This window comes from Melospiza melodia, chromosome 6, assembly GCF_035770615.1.
Source record: "Melospiza melodia melodia isolate bMelMel2 chromosome 6, bMelMel2.pri, whole genome shotgun sequence".
In the NCBI taxonomy this organism is placed as follows: Eukaryota; Metazoa; Chordata; class Aves; order Passeriformes; family Passerellidae; genus Melospiza; species Melospiza melodia.
The window spans coordinates 12,567,328-12,583,662 of record NC_086199.1 but is presented as its reverse complement, the minus strand read 5'-3'; the positions used below and the strand labels follow the sequence as shown (position 1 = coordinate 12,583,662).

General features: G+C 42.0%; 1 protein-coding gene across 8 annotated transcripts in view; it reads left to right on the top strand.

Moving 5' to 3' along the window:
- Window positions 1-7,481: 7,481 nt before the first annotated feature.
- EML1 (EMAP like 1) overlaps window positions 7,482-16,335 on the top strand; it is a 79,652-nt gene continuing 70,798 nt past the window's right edge. For all 8 annotated transcript variants that reach the window (XM_063159979.1, XM_063159978.1, XM_063159983.1 and 5 more), the window contains exon 1: window positions 7,482-7,629. In XM_063159979.1, the coding sequence (XP_063016049.1) occupies window positions 7,563-7,629 (67 nt within the window). In that variant the 5' untranslated portion in view covers window positions 7,482-7,562. The remainder of the gene's footprint in view (window positions 7,630-16,335) is intronic.

The window sequence follows — 16,335 nt, the reverse complement described above, 5'->3', positions numbered from 1 at the left end:
TTCAAAGGAGTTCAAAAGTGAAATTTATCTAAATTTCTGGATGCACTTGCTATGAACCTGCAGAAAGAAATTGCTTTGAATAAACATATTTAATACAGAATTGCTTTGATCACATTGTGGGCCTTGGGTGATTGCACAGACCAGAACAAAACAAAAATTTCTTCCAAGGCAAATTCTGTTCCAAAGTAAATAAAAATTTCAATTCAGAACTGTAGTTACCCACAAAAATAAAAGCTACAGCCTATGCTGGAAATCAGTGTAAAGTAATCTTGAAGACTGTACGAAAGGATTATTTCCTATTGCTTGTTTCTCCAGCCAGTCAAGCTTAGATAAGTTGATGGTTTAACTGTTTCCTTCCATCCCCAGGTTGTGTTTTGGGATCTTGACCTGGAAAAGCAGAAATAAACTGAGGCAGCAAAAGCAGTGGAGGGGTGAAGGTCGCATTGTAGGTGGTCTTGGGTTCTGTAAGATATCAAAGGAATCTGCAAGTGTAGTGGATTGGAATTCCTGCTTAGTCCTCGTAGGTCACACTGCAATCCACTCTCCTGTTCCTCCACCCACTCAAGGAAAGCTCATGGAAATTCAATGAGTTTGAACCTGTGGAGCTGGTATGGTCCCCTGCAGAAATAACCCACACCATACAAATGAAATACTGTCTTCTTTCTTCCCTACCTCTTTCAGCATAATTAATATTCTATTTGGTGAAAGATACTGGGGGATGGATAAGTAAAACTTGAAGTTGTTAGTTGAAGTGGTAAATGGGCTTATGTGATGACAGGAGTTAAAATTACAGGTAAACTCTCTGCAGTCATTTCCTATTACTTGTTTAATAGCACAAATCAGTTTTTCCAATAAATCGCTCACTAAAAGCAAGCATGACATATGAAATTACTAGAAGAAATACATTATTTTTCCAGCTATCTCTCAGAAGACATTTGCCATCATTCATTTTCCATATCTGGGCAAATTTCCAGTAACATAACTGCAAATGTAGAAAGTGCAGTAAATGAGATTGTCTAGCCCCTTCTAACATTAATATATTGAACCAACATGGTGCTTTGTCTTACCCATACATTTTTATGTGTGCTTTGTTATCTACATGGCTGACAATAAATTATCGTGGTACACATCAGTTCCCACAGGATGCCCTTGATTGTGCTGGATCCCAAAACCAGTGAAACAGTGACATGGGAAATTGGGAAATTTGGAATATCAGTTCTGGTAAAGCACAGGTTTAAACCAGCATCATACTGACCAGGGAATATAAAATAGAGTGCTGAGATCCTTCCCTCTCATCATGGGCACTGTGGGTGCCTGTTTGCAGAAGAGAGAGATTTCTTTCTCACAGTGTAGCTGATGTGTCCTTTGGAGAAATATCCTGTTTTGTAAGCCTGGGTTTTACATGTTCATGTCAATTGTTACAGTCCAGTTAAAATGCTCCTTCTAAAGGGTGAACAGAATGGGTACTGTAGAACCACTTTGTTAAAAAGTGGCAATTTTTGTGTACACCTTAAATTAGCAACTTGCTATGCTGTTATTTAAATATAATTTTAAAGAAATATGTTCTATACTATAGCTTACTCTAGTCTCATTCTTCTCTAATATAATTCAGAAGGCACAGATTTATGTAGGTGTGGCTTTGTATAATATAACTCAGACATTAAATTTTAACAAAATATTATTTAAATATATGCATAAAATAGATCTCACAGTAACATCTTTATATTCATAGCATAAAAATTAAAACAAAACTACTCATCTCAGCCATGGGCAGAAGGGTGTCAGCGTGCTGCAAGCCACACAGAAGCATCACTTTTTCATCCTTGCTAAAAGCATTTCCCCATACCTACATTCTGGGGGGTCCCTGAGGTTCCAGTGGGTGCAGGAAAGATCCTTCTGCTGGGAGGGAATTCCCCCTGGGAAGTGACACAGACCTGTAGGGATGATCCTCCTGTGCCCTGAATGGAGAACCAGTGAACCTGTGCCAAAGCTATTGTAGCTGGAACCAGAAATGCCCCTCTCACAGGAGGCAGGATTTGTGCCCCTGGGTACATAGATCTCATAGAGATCTGCTAGCAGAAGCTTTCAGCCTCTGTTGGGGGCTGCAGCCACCAAAAATAGGGTTGCAGAACTCAGTTATAACTGAAAACTTCTAAGGAGTAATTTTGAAGGGCGGATCATTTTGTGTGATGCCATCCATCACTGTGCCTCTTCACATCAATCTCACAGAGTATTAATATCTCAGAAGTGCTGTTCCCATCTGCAGATTGCAATGGAATATGGAACAGGGGCTGCATTCCTGTGTATCTGTAGTACATTTTGCTTCTCATCAGTTTCAAATCTCAATGTCACAGCTGTGGATGTAGTAAGGCTGCACTTGGCCATTACATACATTGATGTGCATTGAACCCAACGTGTTAGGGGGCCTTGCAAAAATAAGAGTATTTCTACCACAGGCACTGTGCTTGAAAACATTTCATAACAAACTGTACAAGTAGTATCTTCAGTGTTTACAGGCAGGAAATTCTCAGTAGACTCATATTGCAGTTGGTGCAATAACTGGTAGTTATTTTGGCTTGATTCTGTCACAGACTTCCCAGCATGACCTTGGCTGTGTCATGTTTTTCTTCCCATTTTCCAAACAAGCAAATAAAGCCAACATTTATTTCAAAAAGGTGGTGCAAATCTGAAAGCATCAGTGTTTGCTGAGCAGCCTCCCCTCTTTGAATAGGAAGTCATAGATGTGGAAAGCATTATTCTTTTCGTCTTCAAAGTATTCTCTTTGTATTTACAAATTAACCAATCTGCAAAGGAATATTTTTTTCCAGGGCAATATGATTAAGACTATTCTTATTAATTATAGGGAAACTTCCATAATTCCAATATACGTAGTTCAAAACAACATGATATATACAGAAATATTGCAACATATTTTCATTTGGATTGTTAAACCTGCATAGCTTTGATGGTTTCATCCCACAGTTGCTGTACTGTATTTTTAATGCACTCAGACTGTGCTGGTATAATGGTGATCCTCCTCTTATACCCCATCTTTCCCACATGCATGAAGTCTGCTTTGTAGTGACATTCATGAAGCTCCCTGCTGTGGCTGAAACACTGGAGTCCTGCTATTTAGAATGAATGATTATTCCAGTGGTTGAAGTGTTCTCACAAAGGAGACTGGGCAGCAAGGCACTTCTTCCTTTCCTACCACACTGGGAGAGGAAATCCTTATTTGAGCCTGTGATGAGATCCTGACAGCCAGTACCTGGAGATAGTCTTAGCAATGAGAAAAAGCCACTTCTGCAACATGAAGACAATATATTCACTGCATGAAATTCTCTTAAAAAACCCAAACATCATTCCTGCTGCTTTCCGAATAGAAAGGGGAAACAAATAAACAATAAAAAAAACCAAAACAGTATAAATCAGGATTTAATCAGATTTCAGGAAGCTAAATCCAAAACTTAACCCCACAGCTTCTCTCTAAGTGCTGGTCTCATCCTGCTAGTTCCTAAACCAGGCATTGGCTCTTCCTTCTCCAGGGCTCCTGCTGTGTGCAGCTTGCTCCTGCTGCTGCTGCTGCTGGGCATTGTGCTGCTCAGCCCTGGCCCCAGCTTCTGTCAAAGCTCTGTGTCTCCAGTGCTGGGGCAGGGCACTGTGCCTGTGCTCTGATGCCAGCTTTCAGACCATCTACCTCTCAGTGCTGGGCATGAACAGCTGGAAAAGATGCCCATTTCTTCTGAGTGAGATGATTCAGGGAGAAGCACACACACATGGTACCTTGTGTTTTGGATTGCAGTCTGGGCCCAGGCACCAAGTGTTGCAGGGCTTCAGCTTTTCAATAGATGAAACTTCTGACTCACAGAGGAAAAGCAAACCTTGAACAAGCATATAATTTAAAAGCTTCCAGGCTCAAGCAGAGACCAACTGCTGCATTAAGTGAGACTGTGAATGGTGAAATGGACTTTTGCATGTTAAATGGAAACACAGTGAGCTACAGAAATGAGCTTAGCTCCCTTTGATCATGCTGCAGTAAATGTGACCTATCAAATGATTGCTAAAGAGCTTGAGGGGTTCTTCAAAAGTTAGTCATGGTAAAATAGATGCTATAATTATATCCACTGATAAATTTTAGCAAAATCAGCACATTTGCTGATGGTGCTAGATGCTTTGCCTGATGAAGATTCCTCTAGTTGCAGGGTACACTCAGTGTGCACAGCAGCCATCCAAGCTTCCCTGATCTGTTCAGCAGAGAGGCTTTGCACTGACCTGAAAGAAGAGCCCTCCAGCGTCTGTGGTGAGCTGAGCCTTCACCTCCTGTAAAACCTGCACAGAAGGGCTCATCAGCAGCTCTGCACAGCAGGCTTTGCCACTGACAGCCAAATCCCAGCGTCCTTCCCACAGCCAGTGCCATCACCTCTCCCCCCACAGGCTGCTGGCAGCAGTGGCATTCAGCACACACACAGGGGGCAGCCATGGAGGGCAGGCTGTCCAGGCTACCACTACATGGTTAAAGCAGCCTGATCCTGTTTTCAGGAAGAGGTAAATGGAATATCAAAATTTTCAGGAGTTGGACTTCAGCAGATCCTAGCGAACCCCTTCAAACTCAGAATATTCTGTGATTCGGTGATATTTGACTACAGCATATTAACAGGAAGTGAAAGCAAGTCTTCTTTGTCCTAATATTGGAGCATATTAACTCCTGAAAATTCATTGAGGGATGGGTGAAAGCTCTTTTATTCTCACTTAGCTAATAGTTATTTGCATTATACTACTCAAGATGAACAAAAGTTAAATCATTAGGTATAAAATACAGCTTTCAAAAATGTAACATCATGGAGTTTCTGACAAGTGTACAGCAACAAATCCTTTCCTGATATACCAGCCCCACTGTACTGCTCAGGATGCCACATTCCCACCTTTATGGTTTCACACTTACCAAAATAACTGGCTTTAAAATGTACAAAATATGAAGGCCACACTATACTGAAAAATGGACAACTAGAAGTTTTTTGTTGTTTCACCATACCAGAAGAATTCCCAGAGACACATCAGTGCATTCTTCCAATCCATTGTGCCATTGTTCCCACAGCCAGACAGAATTTCTTTTTCATTTCATGCCTTGTGGTGCAGTTTAGTATAATGAGATTGTTACAGGTCTCAAAATCATTAAATTATGAAAGTGTTTCCCTCTTCTAACCCTTGCTCTTAGAGTATAATGGAATCATAACAGCATCTGGAGATTGGAGCTGAGACCATTTTCTGTCACATCTCTGAGCTGATTTGCAGCACGCTGAGCTGAAAGGCTTCACAGACACCATCACTGTTAATTTCAGAGGGAAATCCACTGCAAGGTTTTACATGCTGCATCTCTCTCTGAGAAGAGATTAGATTTAAGTTTCTAAGTGACTTTTAATTTCTACTCTCTGAAATGGAGCTGCATTGCCTCTGTCTGGCCTTTCTCCTACTTTGACAAATCTCATAAAAGTTACTGGGCATTACCTTCTCTTATCTTTGTAGCAATCTCTCTGACAACACAGTTTTTACTACAAACATAATACTTTTAGATAGCATAGGTTAAATATTTTTGTTTTCCAAAACTTACACATCAGAAGGAGGTAAAGGTTAAAGTAACATTGACATCTTATGGTGAGTACACCTCTTGTCTCAAGATTGTGGAAAATAAGCACATTAAAACACTTTTCAACCTCAAAAATAATAACCAAATGATGGCAATAATGTTTTAAAATTAAGGAAATTCTTAATCAGAATTTTTACTGAAAATGAGCTTCACTTTTCTATTGTTGCAACTTGTCTGCCAAAAATCCCATATGTCTTTCTCTGTGTGTAAAATGTTTTAGAATAATGTAGCATCTTTGAAAGGTTTGATGGCTTATGAATGAAAAGGTCATGAGAAAATCTAAGGACTCTGTTTTAATTTTAAAGATGAGAACAAATAATGACTCATTTAAAACACTAAGAATACCTATATGGTTTTGTATTTTTGAAGTAATTTTTATTTTTTTTTTAATCTCTGGTTTTGTTTTTTTTTGTTTTTTTTTTTTTAATATAACACCAAACTACCACAATTTTCTGATTTTTACAGCCCACAGCTATAAAATGCAGTTGGTTTTGTCTGATACAATTTAAGCACATCAGTCTGGTCAAGTGCTTGTGCTGGAGATGACTTCAACTCTACCAGTATTGGCACTGGCAATTCAGGAGGGAGCACTTTTCACTCTGCTTTAACATGGAACTGATATCTCTGCCTAATTTTATAGCATACTTTTGTGTTAGCACTGCCATGGTTTAGTGGTTGGTGAAAAGACTCACATATACCAAACCCACGCCTGTAAGTGGATCCACATGGTGGAACTGCCCTGCAAAAAGCTCCTGGAAGGACTAGGGACTGAAGGCAGGATGTGTCAAGTGCTTTGGCATTTTTCAAGCTGAAAGGTGCTATGGATGTGCAATGAACTATTTCCCTTGTGTCCCTTGAGGAGCTTGAACTAAAAATGGCTTTCAGTCACTGGACACTTCAACATTCCTTAGAACAGAAATTGAAGCCCAAAATGTCTCAAATAATTTTACAATATTACTGGCCACCAGTTTTGGACCACCACCTTCACCTCACCACAAACGGACATTATGAATACACCTAGACAAAAACATGTTAAACAGTTAAAGCTATTTTAATATCCTGTATTGGAAAAGTGTATCACTCTTCGAACTACATAGTTTAAACGGTATGAAATGGCACAAGGAATTACAGTGTGTATAATTCTTTTTGGTTTTGTAAGAGAGTATCAACTACAATGTTATCGTGACAGCTCCGTCCTGTAGCCAGGAGAATCGCCGCTGGAATCAGCGGTGGGCACAAGGTGCAGTTACAGGCAGGCTGTGGCTGCGGCGGGAGAGACGACAGGAGCCGGGCTGAGGCAGCAGGGAGGGATGCTGGGGCTGTGTCCTGGAGCTCCCCGGCACGGCAAAGCCGCTGCCCCGCACCCAGCCCTGACCGAGCCCATCCATGGCGGTACCCCGGGCTAACCCCCGGGTTATGGGCGGGCATCTCCCGCCGCAGGGCCGGGCAGTGTCTCTGCTCCGCCTCGGCCCGATGGGGACACCCGCTCTCGCCGGGCCTCGCCGTCAGAGCCCCGGGCAAGGCAGAGGGATTCGGCAGCTCGTCCTTCTCTCAGCCGCGGCCCGGAGCCGGCGGCTCCGCCGAGGAGAGGCGGCCGAGCCGGCCGAGGGACGCGGCTCCGCGCCCGCCCCGGGTCCCCCCCGCCTCCCGGGCCGCTCCGCTCGGCGCCGTGCCCGCGACCGCCCCGCCCCGGCCCGCCCCGGCCCGCCCCGCGGCGCCCCCCCCGCGCTCGGAGCGGAGCGGAGCGGAGCGGCCGCCGCCCCAGCCGCGGCGGAGTGAATGGGTTGCCATGGCAACTGAGTGAGGCAGGCAGCGAGGCCGCCGCGGCCCCAGCCGCCTCCGCTCCGCAGCGTGTGGGCGAGCAGGCAGCGGGCGGCCGCCGGGACAGCCGAGGGGACGCCGGGAGCGCAGCGGCAGGATGGAGGACGGCTTCTCCAGCTACAGCAGCCTCTACGACACCTCCTCGCTGCTCCAGTTCTGCAACGGTAAGGGCGGGGGCCGGCCCCGGCGCGCGTCGGGGTCCCGGCGCTCCGGCGGGGCGGAGGCGGAGGCCGGCGCGGGGAAGGCAGCGCCGGGAGCGGGCCTGGTCCGGGGCTGCCGGCGGCGTCTCCGCCGCCCAGGGCCGCCCGGCTCCGCGGCGCAACTCGGGGAGAGGAGGAGGAGGAGGGAGGAAACTTCACCCCCTTCAGCCTCCCCCGTTATTCGGCGGGAAACCTGCCAGCCCTCGGGGCGCCTCTGCGAGCAACTTCTGCGCCTCGTTCACGGGAATGTGCGGAGCTACGTGTGCGGACGGCAGAGATGTCTGTGTGCATCTTCCCCAAAGGCAGATCCGGCAGCTCAAGCGATCGCCCACCGCTGCGTGGCTCCGTTGCGCGTATGCCAACACACAGACATATACATATAAATATATATATGTATATATATAAATGAACATATATATGTATGTACAAGACTTGTGTGTATATACATGTGTATGGCCGAGCTGCCCGTGACCGCGGGGGCGCAGTGGGACGCAGGTGTCCTTCAGCCCCGGAGCCCACCCGGCGCCGCTCTCACCGGAGAAGGGAAGGGCGGTGTGGAGGTGCGAGGTGCCTGAGTGGAGTTACCGGAGTTGGCTTGCACTTACTGATTTTTCTTTCTGCTGTTATTTTAAGGTAGGGGTTATTGAGGCGGTGGCGTCACCTGGGTGGCAGCATGGCAGGGGAGCTGCCAGGCTGCAGTGATGGGTCGTAAAATAGGAAGGAGATGAGGAACTGCAAGTGTCCTCACAGGCAGTATTGGAGATTGGCCTGCGTAGTACTTGGGGTTATTCAAGTAGCTGATGTTTTCCGGGAGGAAAATAAATCAGCTATTCTAAATATTACAGAGGGTTCTTCATGGTAAAGTGTAATCTCAAAATACCTTACTTTGGTACGAGTTAATGCTTTCTAGCAGCAAAATTGTGAGCATTCATAATCTCATATTTCATATTTGTGGATCTCTTATTGCTCTATATTTTAGTAGTGGTCTCTGTTTTCTGCTGCTGTCTGAACAGCTGGAGTCAGGTTCACACAAAATTGCTTCATGACAGCAACTGCATCAGATATAGCTGCCTCTCCTTGGAAGCTGTGAAGATGACAAATTTCACATTTTTTCTTTGTGATGTGGTGTGAGAAAGGGACAGATTTGCAGAAAACTCTGATATGTGTGGACCTGGAGATTGTGGGAGCAGTTTTTTTAGGGCAGCAGGAGTTGTGTGTGTGGGCATTGTGCAGTGACACCCTATTTTTGGAGCTCCTCAGGAGAGAAAACTATGACTATGTATGGGGGTTGCACACTAATAGCAGATGCCTGTTTTGCCTAAACTTAATAAATATTTAATTGTAAGTGTTTTTAATGAGGAAGCATACAGCAATGTATTTCAAAGTTTATACTCTAATCCATTTATAAGCAAGCTATCTTCCTATCAAAACCCCTGGGCTTTGCTTTTACAGTGGTCATGATAGTAGCCTGCATGTGGGAGCAGAAGGAGAGTTGCATCACTTTCCAAATAGTTTGAAAAAGCAGAGTAACTTATTCCTGTGGACTGTCCCTCATGTTTATTTGGTAACTCTGAGCACCTATAATACTTGATGGAAATAAGCCATATGTATTTATACTGTACATAGGCTTTAAAATCTTAGTTAATCCTTAAGTATTATATTCTGGAATGTGTTTCTAGAACAAATCACTTGCTTAGCTTTGTCTCATTGTAGATAGCGACCTCAAGGCCTGTTGTAAGTTTGTATTATTCTCTGCTTATAAAAGAAAGTGGTTGAGTTCAGAAGCCTTTCATTTTACAAGTTACCTTTAGTGAGACTATATTAAATGAAGAATAAAAGATAATCAAGCCTTTGAGTACAGCCTTGAGGTAATCAGGTATTTCACACATGACCCATGAGGAAGAAAATAAAAATAGAAGATCCAGTGAGGGTTTTGAGGTTGAAAAGTGATAAATAAAATTGCATTACAGGAAAGTGGAAAGCTCTTGCATGTATAATGGGCAGTATGAAAAATTATGTGAAGTTGGGAGTGGGGCAGACATACAGAAGAAACCAAACAAAGCAAGTGAATGGTAGAGATAGAAAGACAATATGATTTTAGTACATGGTAAAGTGAAATACAGAATGGCTGGTAAGCACTCAAAGTGATCATTGTTTTATGCTGTAAAGGTTCCTGTTCTGAATAGGATTAATTTTAGTTGTACAAGAAAAGACATGATGGAATTTTCTGGTGCTCTCAAACAGAATAAAGGATAAAGAGATTGCCCGTATGTATTGTTTCGAAAGATCAGAATGTAAAGGCTGTGCTCCTGAAAAAATATCTGTGGGTCACCTCTAGGGCAGCAACCAAGATCTGGCCAAGGATGGCTGCAGCTTCTCCCATTCCTCCATACATTCTCCTTGTTTGGAGTGGGTGGGAGGCCAAGAGGGGACAGGGAGGGAGGGAGCAGTAATGGGCAGGAGGCTGTGGTGGGGATGAGGGAGCAGGACTGTGACTGGTGGAAGGCCTGGTCAGGGAGAAAAAAGTTAATACAAGAGCAGACTTGCCCCAGAGTTGCTCCTTTCTTTCTAGAAAGGGCCCTGGGTTCAGGAGAAGAATTTGGGTCTTCACTCATATGCAGATTTAGTTTGCATGATTATTTAGTAATGTGTTTTTACAGCTTGTGATGTGTAAAAAAGAAGGTAAATGGAGAAGGAAGGGAGAGAAGAAAGAGGGTGAGGCAAATATGTTAGTTTTGAGCTGCATGTCTAAAATCTAGGGCAAATATTTAGCACAGCTAGTTCAAAGACACCTACTTTCTTCAAACTCCTTTTTACAGAATAGTAAAGCTACAGTTGGCATTTGAGAAACATTGTGTTAATGAACACAAGTGTCAATCTGAGATAACATCAAAGCAAGAAATACAAACTTCCAATGCAATTTTAGGCAATTTATTTCATTCTTGATGCCTTAGTTTCCTTAGTTGTAAACTAAGCAGAAAGTACATGCCTGCTCTGGAGGAGTTTATCATATTTATTGATTTGTTTGGTATCTCCCTCTTCAGTTTCAGAGGACAGTCTTCGGATGCACAGAATGTTTTGTTAGTTGCTCTGTCTGTTCTGTTTGTTTATTTTTAAGAAAGACACTAAAATAACTCCTCTTAAAGCTCAAGGACAGTTCTCAACTTACGTGTCACTTTCCAGGTAATGAAGGACTCTGCTTGTTTATTTTGCATGTTGTAAAGTAAAACTTAGATACTATTAACTGTGCCTGGTCATAGACACCTTTCTTGGTACAGAAGTTACTTTTAGGTAGAAAGCCAGTATGTTTATCTACAGTCAGTCGGGTTGTTAGTCATGTGTTATTTAAGCTGAAGGTAAAAGTGGAAGGATCCTGATAAGGCAAGATAGTGTTGAGGTTTTTAGCATCTGCTTAGAAACTGGTGGAGAGAACCATGCTGGACATGACACACTGCCGAACAAGACACATCCTGGAATTAGAGACAGCACTCATCCCACCCCCAGCTGATTTATTAGGCTGCAGCTGTGATCAGTACTGATTACAGACAGGTGGGGAAGACACGAAGGGTGTGGGCAGAGTTTTGTGGGTGCTCTGACCACAAATCCCTATCTATCTATTCTCTATCTATTTACACAGCCTTCACCACAGTAATTGCTGTGGGCAGGATTATTAGGTACGTGAAATGTAAAGGGTGAAATCTGGGATTCCTGCAAAATGCCTCTGTAGACTTAAAGATGGAAGTGAAAATTTATCTATGATTTCTTTGGAACTTGTAGCATCTTTTAAATGTCCTTCATGTGGCTACTGGGAAAGTCATAACTGTCAAATGGCCATTCCTGCATTACAAAGGCCTTGTTTGACAGAAGCTTCAACTTCAGAGTATCTGGGTAAAGCAGTAAAAAAAAAGTGTGAAACATTATTTCTTAATGAAGTTGATATATTTGGCAAGGGACTCCATAATATTAATTACAGTTCTGTTTAACAGATTATGTGACGTGTAATTGTTAGTAAAAAATTTAGAGTTAGACAAAAATTTAAGTTGATACAAAATATGCTGTAATTTATCTTTTTAAGAGAGCTGAATAATCACAGAATCACAGAATATGCTGAGTTGGAAGGGACCCACAAGGATCACTGATCATCCAGCTCTTAGCCCTGCACAGGACCATCCCCAGGAGTCACACCATGTGCCAAGAGCATTGTCCGGACACTTCTTGAACTCTGTCAGGCTCCTGGGGAGCTGTTCCAGTGCCCAGCCACCCCCTGGGTGAAGACCCTTTCCCTGATATCCAACCAAACTTCCCCTGACACAACTTCAGGCTCTGCCCTCTGCTTCTGACACTGCTCACTGCAGTGGCTGCCCGTCCTCTTGCCCTCATGAGGAAGTTGGAGGTTGTGATGGGGCCTCAGTCTCCTGTTCTCAGGCTGAACAGACCAATAATAAAACACCTCTTAAAAATTTATGGTTCCTTAAAATCAATGATTCCTTTTGGCTCTCTGCCCCCAAAATCACATTAAGATTTTTTGTCAGGTAATAGCTTTGATAACTATCAGTCACACTTAAGTCACGAAAAGTAAATTGTGTGACTCAGTTTTTGTCAGTCTATTTATGGTTTGAATCTTCTGTTTCTGTAATTCTCCTCCATTCCTGAAAACGAATTGATATGTGTACCTCTTCTCTCTGAGCCCTGTATCTGCAAGTGGAGCAGTGCCTGTCAGTGAGGAAGTGAGCACCACAAACAGGATATCTGTATGGACAGTATTATTCTGGTGGTTGTCTCTTTTTTCCCATTTGACTCTCACACTTCCTCTCCTTAACCTTCCTAAATGCAGCCACATCTTCCTACAGCTGGACCAAAGTCACACAATATGGAATGGGTTAGGGAAGGAACAATGGTAAGTTGAGCCTTGTAGCTTTCAGGGCACCAGTTCAAATCTGACAAGGGCTGGAAGAGACTGTAATTTGTTTTACTGTGATAACTTCCTAGCAATAATGCAAAACAAAATTGGATTTAATTCAGTGTTCACTGGGCAGATTCATGCTCTCTGTGTAGGAAAAGGTGTTGCAAGCATGTTCAAAAAGATGTTGCAAACATGTTAATAGCATTACTCGTGTTGTTTTTCTCAGAAGTCCAAAACAACACAGTCAGAGGGACAAATCAGGCTTTCCCATGTTTCATCTCTAGACCTCTTCTCTCCAGAACAGCAGCATGATTTGAATTCAGGAATGGAGGCCATGCTCCACTTGAAGCTTCTACCAGCTTTGTAGGACAGAGGATTTTATTGCCTTAGACAGCATTGCTTAGACAGCATTTTCTTAATTTTTCTTTCAGTGAGATTTGTTCTGGCTCTTGCAGTCAAACTCTTAAAGGAAATGCTGAATTGGACTTTACCTTAAGAGTCAGTTTTATGCATTTTGGAGCTATACAGAGTATAAGCAGATTCTAGAATATTTTTCTACACTACTGGAGTAAAGGGGAGGGAGAGGTGGCATACAGAAACACTTTTTTTTGTTGGTATGTGCAGTAATTGAATGCAGAATAAATCAGTATGCTATGAATTAAAAATAACTTGCTGCAATGGACACTTGCACAATATATATTGTTAGCCTATTAGAGCTCAAAATATTATTGCTAATAAGACACTATATAAGTAAACTGAATTTGTTGCCCTTTAATTAGCTATTTATTTCCAAAACATGAATTATTAACACTTATGCTAGTCATGAGTGGTGTTAATTATAGTTACTGGAATTTAATTTTTTCCCCTTTTTTCTTTTTTTAACTAAGCTTCTAAAAACAAATGAAAATGTAGACCAGTCATGAGAGAATCCTCTAGTGATAGTTGAACCTGAACAGGGAATCTGTGTCAGTGTTAGCAATATGGAGAGAAACTACAAGTATCAAGTATTTTATCATGAATAAAACAACATACAGAATTGCAAATTAAAGCATTGGGCTCTCAGCAGAAAAACATGCTTTATCTGATCTTCAAGGAGTTTTTAAAAAATTTAATAGTATTTTATGGAGCTGGTAAAATATATGTTTTAGGTTCTAATTAAAAATAGCAAATCTGAAATTCCTTTATTGAACCTTAAACCACATGCAAATAATTCAAATAAGATTAAAATTATATTAAAAGTACATTATTAAAAAGTGAATATACGTGAGGAGACAGTGAGGGAGTGCACCAGTCAGTCACATACATTTTAATAGGTTTTATTCTGACTTCCCTCTTCCTTCTCCTTTCCTTAGGAATTTAAGATGAAGATTCTAAAGTTGATGTGCAGTTCTTTTGTCAAGAGAAGTTTTGTGAAGCTGTAATAAAGAACCTGTCTTTTGATCTCTAAAATCTTGGGGGTGATGAGAGAGAATAAGTAGGAAGGTTGTATGAAATGGTGTAATGAGTACATTTTATGTTGGGTGCTTGCTCTTTGCAAATGACACTAATTGGGCAACCATAAGGAATTGTGAAAGCTTAAAGGAGCTGTGGATGATGTTCTTCTTCCATGAATCACAATTTAAAATGTTCGCCCATTACATAATTAAAATGTGGAAGTAGCTCCCTGAGGTTTTTTAGGGAGATGGGGTGGGGATAATGATATGTTAACATGATTTCACTAAATTAATTCTTTGGAAAGTAATTAAGTGAGATTGTCCACACTCCATTACTTCCAAAGGGTAAAATCTGACATGGTCCATCATATTCTCCTCTTGCTTTGAAATGACTGATTATTGACTAAATATATTATATTCATTTGAAAACTAGCATTGGAGATCTCTAGCACTGTTTTTAGGTATTGTGGAATGTAGAAACTAATCGCCTTTTTGGATTTAAAATCTGAAATAAACACTTCATTGTGATAAAAGCAGTTTGCATTTCTTAACAGCATAGACCCTGTATTTGATTGTAAGCTTACGTCTAGATTCCTGCAAATAGGAATGAAGAAATGTTTTCTGGATTTCAGTATGACTTCTATAATCTGTTGCAGGCCAATATGTGAAGCATTGCTACTGGCTTTTAGTCATCTGAGAATTGAATGTGAACAGGAGCCTCAGCTAAGCTTTGAAATGTGAGGTTCCTAAGATGCAAAATAGAAAAACACATTTCGATATGTAAATAGAGAAACAATCTTTGTTTCAAGCTAGTAAAGGCAAATATCTTCAGATTAAAACTTTGTAATGAATCTTGTGTTTTATGAAAATAACATCTTTATTTTTCTTTCAACTGTGTTGACAAACATAGCAGACTGAAACAGCCTTTGACATTTCCCAGTGCAGCTCCTGTACACTCAAGTGGGGCTGACTGGGCACTGGTGTCTAGAATTTCCTTGAGGTTGCTAAGAGTTTCTGTACCTTAAATCAGAAGCATTAGGAGCAACTCTTACTTTATTTTTTTCCTTTGGTAAAAAAAAAAATCCCTGTGAAACCAGAGAAAGATCCTGACAGAGAGTTTCGTATTTATTTTATACTTACTAAAACCAATTACCATTTTGTTGCTTCCTTTTCCCCTTCCCTATGCAGCATTTCACAAGCTCTTTTACCCAGACCTGTTGCTGCCTGGGAAAGGATCCTCCCATCTCCCACGTGGAGATGCTGCTGTACAGAGCTTGCAGGATGTGGCAGGTGTGTCCCTGTGCTGGCCCTGGAGCAGGGACAGTGTGTTACCCACATTGTCCCACTGCTCAGTGCCCCATGAGCAGCACGGTGCCCCAGGGTGGCTTCTTGGAGGTGACCGAGCTCTGTGGCTACATGGGTGGTCCAGCAAGGCTGGCTGGGCCACAGGGGGCAACGAGGTCTTTATCTAAACTGATAAAAACCTTACAGGCATTAGCATATTCTGAGGCTCAGTCTTTATTCAAACCAGTGTCTGCATTCCTGCCTTTTTGCTTTACAGCTTCCAAATACAGGCCAAAATTATGGGGCAGTGGCAGACAGGACTCTGCTTAAATGATCTGAAAAATCAGGTCATTGTTTTTAGGTTACTAACTGTGAACCTAAACATTGAATTTTGTATTAAATTTTAAAATTGAATTTAAGGAGTTTCTGTCCATGTATTATATGAGGCAGTGCTATAAAGCACATGTACAATACCTCAGTGTAACACAGTAAATAATTACTGATGTGACTGGGGGTAAGAAGCAAAATCCAGACATTGTGCAGGTGATAGAAATTTAATTGTGGACTTCGGTAGGACTGAACTTTGAAACTCTGGAAATGATCATGGCAAAGTCCAGTTGAATCTAAATTGGAAATTTTGGCTCTCATAGTAAAATATGTATCTATTGTAATTTAGTGAACTCTGTATAATGCCATGCAGGGAAGGAGGTGTGAAGTCAGGTTCTTGCTTTTTCTCCCTTTTATGCTAGATAGTGTGAGAATCCTTGTAATAGCTGTATGTCAGTTTGGAAAGAAGTGGTTTCCCTTGTACTTAGAGATTTTAATGAACTAATGAGGGGTCTTTTGGGACTAAATATATTACACAATTTTTAAGTTAAGTGCTTATATATTTTTCAAGTCTTGAGGCCTTTCTCTACTGAGAAGTGAGAAAAGATCCATTTTTAAATTTGGGAGGATGGTGTGTGGTCCAGCAGACCCCTGGTGTAGGGGCATACAGACAAGCCTTTTCTTGACTGGTGTACTGCAGGGTCCTGCAGCTGAAGGGCTGCA